Source organism: Motacilla alba, chromosome 1A, assembly GCF_015832195.1.
Source record: "Motacilla alba alba isolate MOTALB_02 chromosome 1A, Motacilla_alba_V1.0_pri, whole genome shotgun sequence".
In the NCBI taxonomy this organism is placed as follows: Eukaryota; Metazoa; Chordata; class Aves; order Passeriformes; family Motacillidae; genus Motacilla; species Motacilla alba.
This window is the reverse complement of record NC_052031.1, coordinates 66,955,568-66,964,551: the sequence shown is the minus strand read 5'-3', so window position 1 is coordinate 66,964,551 and position 8,984 is coordinate 66,955,568. Positions and strand designations below refer to the sequence as shown.

At 47.6% G+C, this 8,984-nt stretch overlaps 1 protein-coding gene across 3 annotated transcripts in view; it reads left to right on the top strand.

Moving 5' to 3' along the window:
• CACNA2D4 (calcium voltage-gated channel auxiliary subunit alpha2delta 4) overlaps positions 1–8,984 on the top strand; it is a 124,443-nt gene that overhangs the window by 98,078 nt on the left and 17,381 nt on the right. For all 3 annotated transcript variants that reach the window (XM_038153507.1, XM_038153508.1, XM_038153506.1), the window contains 4 exons: positions 1,125–1,186; positions 2,297–2,311; positions 4,725–4,769; positions 5,698–5,760. In XM_038153507.1, coding sequence (XP_038009435.1) covers positions 1,125–1,186; positions 2,297–2,311; positions 4,725–4,769; positions 5,698–5,760 — 185 coding nt within the window. The remainder of the gene's footprint in view (positions 1–1,124; positions 1,187–2,296; positions 2,312–4,724; positions 4,770–5,697; positions 5,761–8,984) is intronic.

The following is an 8,984-nucleotide window of genomic DNA, read 5'->3' as shown; positions in this document are numbered from 1 at the left end:
ACACGGCATGATTCAGATTTAAAGGATCTGTTCCCCCCTTTGAAGCTCCTTTTAATTCAGAGAAAGTCTGTAGAAACAGCAATACTTCATCCTCCTGATACTGGTGGTTGTGAAAAAGGCTCCAGATCTCCCTCCCTGTATTTCTTTTTCTCCCTCACATGCACTTTATATTCTATTTCAAGGTCCTGCTTCAGGCTGTAATTCCTCCAGAGCTCTTGGATTCTACTGGTTGACACACAGCCCAGTTGTTCCCCGTCACCACGCCAGGCTGTGCACGACTGCACTGGTTATTGTGTGTGCTTGTAGGCAGCCTACCCAGGAACAGCCAGGTTGTCCTGTCAGGGAGACCCTGCACCATTCCTTCTCCTCTGTAACCATGCCTTAATTCAGGAGCATGATGCTAGGAATAGAAGGGAAATTAAGCCAGGAAATTAGGACACACTTCATTAAGAAACACACATACACACGGAGTTCTGCTTAGCCCACCGTGCACTAGGCTGGGACCAGGTAACAAATCACTATTCATAGTCGACTTGCTGTCAAGTGGCATTCATTATTCTGTGCTTTTGTAGTGGCTTAGGAAAAACCTAAATCTCTGTGGTTCCCCCTTGAGACAGGTGGGTTTTCAAATTAATCCCTTCCTCACTGGCCTACTTTATTTCTGATTGATGCTGTGTGGTATAAGAGTTGAGGCTGGGGCGATCACAAACATCCGTTCTGGCCAGATGAATCTGAAAAAAAGACAAAGGCAAAAGCTCATGTCACCCTGGGGGGCTTTTGGGGGATTTCTTTTTTTGTTGTTGGGTTTTTTTTTTTTTTTTTTGTTTTTTTGTTTTTGTTTTGTGGTGTTGTTGTTGATCGGTTTGTAGCTTCACAGTGTTTAGTGTGAGGGAAATCTCAGTACCTTGGTACAGTCAGTGTCCCCTTTTCCTCTTCCTTGTTAAACCTCTGACTCTCACTTGGCAGTCTGACTCAGCACTTACCATTCACACTTGGAGGCAGCTCGCAATTGTGATTTCCATTCCATCACCTTGGGCAAATATTTACTCTTCTTTTCCCGACTTGTATTTGTCTTTAATGCTCCTCTTTTGATCCTCCCCTCTTTTTTTTTTTGTTCCCTACAGCTGTGGGTGTGCAAATAAAGCTGGATTTGCTCCAACGCAAGTTTTGGATGGCCATGCAACAGGTAGGAGCATCAGCAATCATGCAGAGACACAATTCAGTGCTCTTCATCAGCAAGGTCGATGCTCTGTTACATCACATAGAGTGGCATTTTAATGAGGGCTTTTGTGGAACTCATATTAAGAGATTTATGGAGTAGATTAGTTTGAAGTCACACATTTCTGTAATCCTTTGACAGTACTAATGCTGTGTGAGCCATGAGTCTGTTCTGCAGATGCTGTGGTGACAGTGTCAGCATCCTGGCCTGGCATTAGCTGTGCTGCATGTGACACATTTAATTGTGGAAATATGCTTGTGCTCATTCAGCCTTTCAGAAAACTCATGGAAATCTGCAATTTTAGGCACACAGAAAAAAAATCTACTGCCTTCTCTTATCATCTTGATAATGATAACAAAACACTACCAGCTTGCCAAAATAAAAATTATTTGCTCCAGGGATAAGCTTTTGATGTTGTCCTCATATTAGATACTCTTCTGGACTGAAGGAAGTGGAATAATTTAAACAACTCCCCTGGTCTGGGGAGCAAGACAAATGAAACACCTTTCCCTCATCACCCAGGGGCTTTCTTCCCAGGCTTTGCTTCCAGGGCGGTGTGCTGGAGGGGTGAGCATGACAGGACTGTAGCAGCACACAGCAGAAGCAGCTCTCTGCTGTCAGTAGAGGGAACTGTCATCAGATGGGGATGACAGAGAAGGTAGGAGGGCAGGATGCAGCTCTGTGGTGACAGGAGCATCCTCGCAGGTGGGGATCACGTAAACCTAACCTGAGCTAAAAAGATTTCTGCAAAGCACATGAGTGCATCCTGAAACAGCAACAGAGAGCTTCGTTTTAAAAGCCCTGCTCAGGGCCATACCCAGGCAGTTCTCACACAAACAAGCCCTCATGGGTGTTAAGTGAAGCTGGGAGGCCTTATGAAAGCAGGTGAAGGAGGCCTGTGTGCCAAGTGGCTGCGAGCTGTGGCCCTGGTGGGTGCTGGTGTGAAAAAAGGCTCCATGTGCTTTCCCAGGATGTGAGCGCTGTTGGACAGAGGAATGACTAACAGATTTTGTTTTCTCTCTCTCTCCTGCCTCACTGATGCTGTGCTGCTCTGGATGTCCACGCTGTGCCTCCCAGCCCAATGACACTGATGTAAGTGGACAAAAGCTGGGGACAGGGAGGCATCCTGCTGTGCCTGGCTTGGCTTCCTAATTATGTCATTTGTGTGCCAGCATATCATAGGCACTGTCCCCTCTCTGTAGCCTCTGGAGAGGGTCCAAACCTGTCACAGGCTGTGTTTTTCTTCACAGTTATTAGGTGTCTTTGGCAAAGCTCAAAGTGCTCTGGGTCACAGAGACCTGACCGACAGCAGGAGGATGCTGTGAGGTAGGCTGGTCTCTGAGGAGGGAGCTGTGCCCAGGAAGCAGCAGATGTCATCTCAGAAAAACCAAGGAGCACAGGCTCAGTTCTGCCCCCTCTCAGGGGGTCCCTGCAAGCTGCCAGTGCTCTCAAAGCAGGGTCCTGGCTGTAGTGCTGCTGCTGTATGGCCAGCCCAGCACCAGGCACTGCTGGAACTCCTCCAGGTCTGGAAGTGCAGTGGCAGTGAGACTCTACCCTCACACTGCTGAGGAGGATGTGTGAGACATGAGCCCTTCTTGTGGGAAACCACTGTGGTTCACCTGAGTTTCTGTTCTGATATCTGAACCCTGGGCTCTGTATTTGTTATCCCCCAAGGCCATAACTGTGGTTTGTTGTGACCATGTTTCTCTGCTGACCAAAGGAAAGAACCTGCCAGGGTGAAGCACAAGGTGACCTCTAGGAATACATCCAGGGAAATAAAACAACCACATGTTGCTTTGTGGTGAGGCAGGGGTGAGATGGTGCTTGCAACTGTGGATAAAGGAATTTTTTTTAAACCATCGTCCCTAGAGTCTCAAAAAGCCAGCTGGATTCAGAGTGTGAACATGTGATATTGCAAAGCTGTGGGACTTGAAACAAAGTCAGGCATCTCTAAACCTCCTCTGAAGTTGAACAGAGGGACAGAAAACTGGTTTTGTTCTGCAAAACTCAAGGGGAGAAACAAATTCTAACTGAAAGTTAGGGTCTTGTTGTCATCTGGAATGGCCAATTTACCTCTTGTTACTGAGAATCACCCAGAAAGGGGGTTGGATTTTATGTCTAAGGGTTTTGAGAAAATAGCGGGCAGCTGGCTGAGAGCAGACAGGCTATGTGCTATGTCAGTGTCCTTCCCCGACCCCAGAAAACCTCTGGCAGGAAGGGGACTCCATGCACAGAAAAGGCAGCACTGTGTCAGCTTTCTTCCCTCTGCTACTGGAGAAAACACAATTAAATAGTAACACAAAGAGACAGACACATGCAGCCACGGCAAACTCCGAACAATTATGAAATCAATAAGCACCTGAAGGGCTTTGTTACTCACCACTTAACTCCTCATGTGCCCACCCAGTTCAGTGTTGTGAAACACATGTCAAGTCCACTACGCAGAAATTCTAAATGAAAGAAGTGGATGGTGCCTTTGGCTACGTGTGCACCATTCACATCCTATTTTATCATTAGCTGTCTGGAGAATAAAGAAACCAACAGCAACAACAACAAAAAAATCCCTGCCTGGGAAGAACCCTGATCTAAAATACCATGCTATGTTCTTAGTCCAGATACTAACAGATGCTGAAATGCATGCTGGTTTCTCCCTGGTGCACAATAACCTTTGCTGTTGCCCTTTTTTAACAAGTGCCTCCTCTGCTTGGAGTGCACAGGTCCTGCTGGGCACATGTCAGGGAGGGAGGTGCAGGATCTGAGCCCTCAGGAGAGGGGATGTTGCTGGTAGAGGTGGGGAGCTGGAGTGGCTGACCTGGGGGTGGTACCTGTGTGTGCTGCCGAGCTTGTCCTGGTGGAAATGCCAGCTGAATTGCAGAGCTGTCTGGGATACTGTTCTGCAAACCTTTAGCCTGGCAGTCCCAAGGGGAAGACAGTAAGATGAGCTCATGCCATGTGCTGAGGGATACACTCAGCGCTGGTGGCTCTGGGTGCAGCTGCTGGTTGAGCTCTGGGAGCCCCAGGCAGGAGGCTGTGACCTGGCACTGACCCTTTGGACAACAAAGGGCACCACGGGGACATGTGGGATGGCCAGGTGTCCAGCCACCTGGAGACACGGCAGGAGCAGATGTCCCATCAGGATGACCCCAGATGATCACACATGGGCTGTGAGGGTATAAAAGCTCAGTTTCCTTTGTTTGGGACCTCTCCTCAGAGGCACAGGCTTGAGCTCTTTCTGTGTTGCTGCACCATTAATAAGTTGCTTTAAGGTTCTGGATGTCTGAGACCCTGCTATAGGAAACCTGGAGTTGAACAAGGAAAACTTGTCTGGCTGTGTGAGTGTGGGGTGTATGGGGAGTCAGAGACCTGTGGGGTCACTGTAGCTGCTGGTGCCTCAGTCCCAGCAGTGAGAGCCTCTGGTGGTGGGGGAGTGACTGCCAGAGCCCTGCATGGTCAGACTGAGAAGTTTGCTTCACACCATGGTTGATTCTCTGCTTTCCCTTTGCAGTGCCGTGGCTTTGATGGTGCCTGTCCACTCAGCTGTCAGGATGATGTAAGTTGCCCCAGTTTCTTCTCTGTACCTGTGGTGGGTGAGATTGACCACCTGCTCTGTGGAGGTCTCTGTCTCCCCAAGAAAGGCAGCTCCTGTTGTCTCCTCACAAGACATTGCACAGTAATGAGACAAATCTGCAGTTTAGGTCTTCCCCTAGCTGGGCCAGAGCAGAGACATTGGGATTCCAGCCAGTGAAAGTCCATCTCCTTTAAATCTGTCTCCCTGGCATCCCAGATCTTCCAAAAAAAAAACTGGCAGTCAGCGTGACATGCATGCTGGACACCTCTCTTTGTGTTTATGCCTCTGCTTCAGCCTTGGTATCAGGAATATGTGAGACAGGAGCTCCTCTGCCCTGAAAAGTGAGATCACCAGAGGGGTTTTTTTGTTGTATGTTCATGTAGGATTTTCTCTGCTTCCTAGTTTTCCCTGCAGGAAAGGGTTTTCATCTAAACTCTGTGCCTCCATTTCCTGCTTTGCAAAATAAAAGTAGATCAGCACTGATACTCAGTGGTGAGGAGGGGTTATACTGATATTCAGTGTTGGGGAGAGGGTTATTTTGTGAGTGGTTATAAAACTCTGAAATCTGAAAATGGCAAGTGTTAGATACCATATTACTAAAGAGAAGAGCACTACAAATATCCTGTCTCTTCCTGAAGGATGCTTTGCCTTAAGTGTGGCTCACAGCCTGCTAGGCCTGCACAGAGCCCCAGCTAGAGACAATCTCTGTCACACCTCATGGACTCAAAATGGAGGCAGAGAGGGAAAAGAATTGTGTAAAACTCATGGTAGCTGAGCTGTGGGGCTTGGTGTGGAAATGCCAAGGCTGTTGGCATCATGACAAACCCACACTGCTCCATCCTGAACACAAACAGGGGAAAGAAAAGCCATAAAAGCCATCTTTAATATTGCTTCTCTTCCATCTCTGCAGATTCTGAACTGCTTCCTCATTGACAACAACGGCTTTATACTTGTTTCCAAAATACCTGAAGAGGTAAGAGAGCATAAGGGAAGGAGAATGGGGTTTGCTTGTTCCTGAATAACCCACCAGAGCTGGTTAAAACAAATGAAGTTGAATTGTGTAATAAGGGTGGCTGTGGTGTAATTAAATTCAACTGTGCAATGAGGGGGAAGGCTCCCAGCAGAGTGACAGCACATCCTAGGTGAGGAAGGAGTTTGCAGTGATAAGGAAGGAACTAGTCAAAATATCATTTGATCAGAAGAAAGGAAATTAGACTCTGTTCCTTTGGCACAGATGCTATTGAAAGATGATCTGAGACAGTCGGGAAGGGAAGGGAAGGGAAGGGAAGGGAAGGGAAGGGAAGGGAAGGGAAGGGAAGGGAAGGGAAGGGAAGGGAAGGGAAGGGAAGGGAAGGGAAGGGAAGGGAAGGGAAGGGAAGGGAAGGGAAGGGAAGGGAAGGGAAGGGAGCAGCACTTTTGAGTGCTTCTGAAGTCAAAGCAGGTTTTCTTCAGGAAAGGAAATTGAGGGGGTGGTAAGAGCAAAATGCGAAAGGCAAAAAATGAAGACAAAAACATTTAAGTAAATTGGAAACAGGAGTACACCTATAGAATTGGAGAATTTACTGGACTTGCAGAGGTGAAAGGAGCAAGGGAAAAGGCTCGGAATAGAAATAAAAATAAGGTGTGTGGCTCCACAGCCATTTCTAGGGAGCTGAAGGCGTGCAAGTTTGATATGACATCCTGTGCAGCAGGGTAAAGTCAACACTACCAGCCACTGCATGGTTGAGCTGCACTTTTCCATTCTCTGACAAATTCACCACAGAGCTTCTTCTCTCAAAATAATTAAACCCCCTAGTTCTGGACATCAGAAAATGATATGTGGGAACACTCTCATAAGCTACAAAGCAATAAGTCAATAGTAAGAGTGGGCTTAGAGAAGAAGTGGGAAATGAAGGGGTTTTGTTACTGACAGCATAGTGGAGTTTCATTAAAATTGCCATTGTACTGGTGTTAACAAATGCAGTTTGGGCATTTCCAAAAGGCAGCAGATCCAATCCCAGAAATTGCTTTCTTCAAGATGTGACAAACTGGTTGAAATGCAAATTAAGGTAACAGAATTCCTGGTGGATTTGATTGGCACAAGCAGCACAGCTTCCAGAGGGAAGAAAACTTATCAGCTATAGTTCTTTGAAAGCATGACAAAATGAGGCAATAAGGGAGACTAGATAACCTGTAGAATTTCAGGTCTCTTCAGCCTTGAACACAGTCCCCTACAAGAACCTTGTGAAACAGTGAATCGTGAAGCAGTGACATTGATCTCTAAGTAGCTGGGACAGAAGAGAAAGAAGAAGAATCTTTAGATGGCTATTCAGATGGAAAACATCAGCTATATGAGTCCCATGGTTTCCCACCTGCACTTGGGTTGGTTAGCATATTCACAATGGGCTGGCAAAAGGAAAAGGTGAGACTGTGCATTCTGCAGGCACTGCACAGGGAGTTCAGAGAGGCTGAGATGAGATGCTGAGAGTCACAGAGCAAAACCAATCAGCAACACAGAGGCACCAGGGGGGATAAAGACAGATACCAAGGGGAGCTTATTGCAAGGGATAACCAACCTCTTTAATGTAGGAAAATGAAAAGTGCCCTACCCAGCACACTGAACAGTCTGGTAGAAGTGTCCCTTCAATGACACTTCTGGTGTGGTGTGCCAAAAAACAAAAAAGCAAATAGAACTTAAAGATTAAGGGAGGGAAATGCTGTAAAAGTTGCATTGGCTCCCCATTCTGGGTGCCAGGCCCTACTGAGTTTTTGGGATGGGCTGGTGGTCTTAGGAATTGCTGTTTTCTTCTCTGATGCCCGTGGCATTTTCAAAGATATTTTACTGACTCCTATGACATGTGTCCATCAGCTACACCCTTTAGCTACCATGTCACCTGTGTGTCCTCAGCACTGCCCTCCTGGGCTCTGCCTCAGTACTTTTTCCTGCATCTTATGGAAAATAGGTTTTTCCAAAGCTCATCTCTGAAAGATCTGACTGGCAGAAACATTATAGTGGATTTGGGTAAATTATAAACATTATCCAGGCATTTTGGCAAGCACCAGAGCTGTCCTCCTCCAGCTTTTACCTTCCCTGACTTCAGAGAGTTCACCACTGCCTTTTTTTTCTGATTTCTTTATCCTGTCCCAGTTACTGTTTTTATTTCCTGGTGACACCGTGAGTCTCAACATCATTAAACCCTACAGGGAATTCAAGACAGCACTAAATCAATACCTTGGGTTTCCTAGCTTTGCCACCTGGATGTTGCTGCGTGGGATCACTTGCTGTTGTGTGGCCTCCCCTGTCCCATCCTGTAGTCTTTCCTTAAGGCATTCTTTAACAAAATGCCCAAAAAAATCACATAGCTGGGGTTTTGTGGGTATTTTGGCTTTTCTGCCTGCCAGAGCTGCCTGCTGTCTGCACCTCCTTCCCTGGGTGACCACACTGGAAATCAGAGCAGCTTCCCACAGGAACGGGGTGAGGACAGTGTGGCTCAGGCTCTGCTCTCCTCTGCCCTTGGGATGGGGGATCAGGGTGAGGGATTGGCTCTAATAACCTCTCTGTGAAGGCAGCAGGAAGCTTACAGGCAGTTGGAAACCACCATGGAAAAGGGACTCAGGATTTTAATGAGTGACAAGTTGGAAGCTCCCTGCAGGATTACTTGGGGAAGAATGGGTAATCTCTTAATTCGAGCTAATCTCCCCATCCAGTCTCATCCCAGAGGGAGCAAAGAGTTAAAACACAGAGCCAGGAGAAGGGAGTGAGTAAGGACCAGGTGTTCTTGGAGGAAGGGAAAAGAGGTGGCAGTGTCAGGCTGTGCTGCAGGGAGGGCTGCTCTGTGTTTTCTGTCATGTTTGCAGCCATGGCCCCACAGCCACCCCTGAGTTTTTAGCTGCTCCTCACTGCCAGTCATAGGCACAGCTGTGGATCCCAGGTCTTGAGCTCCCTCCGCCTGCTGCGTCCAGATGTTCCCTCTCTCACTGAACCTCTTTTTCTAGCATTGCTGCCTTCTGCCTGTGGCATTTTGCAGAGGATGTCTGCAGCCTCTGCCCAGTAGGACTCCAGGAGCAGGGTGCAGAGAGGCAGCCAAAAGGCCAGGATGCCACCAGAGCTCAGACTTGTGGAGAAGCAGGGGCTGGCTCTGTTTGAGCCATGCTGGAGGAGGAGGCTGCCTGCCTGCCCAAAGCCTGGGCAATTTGGCAGATCCTGTTTGTCTGTGG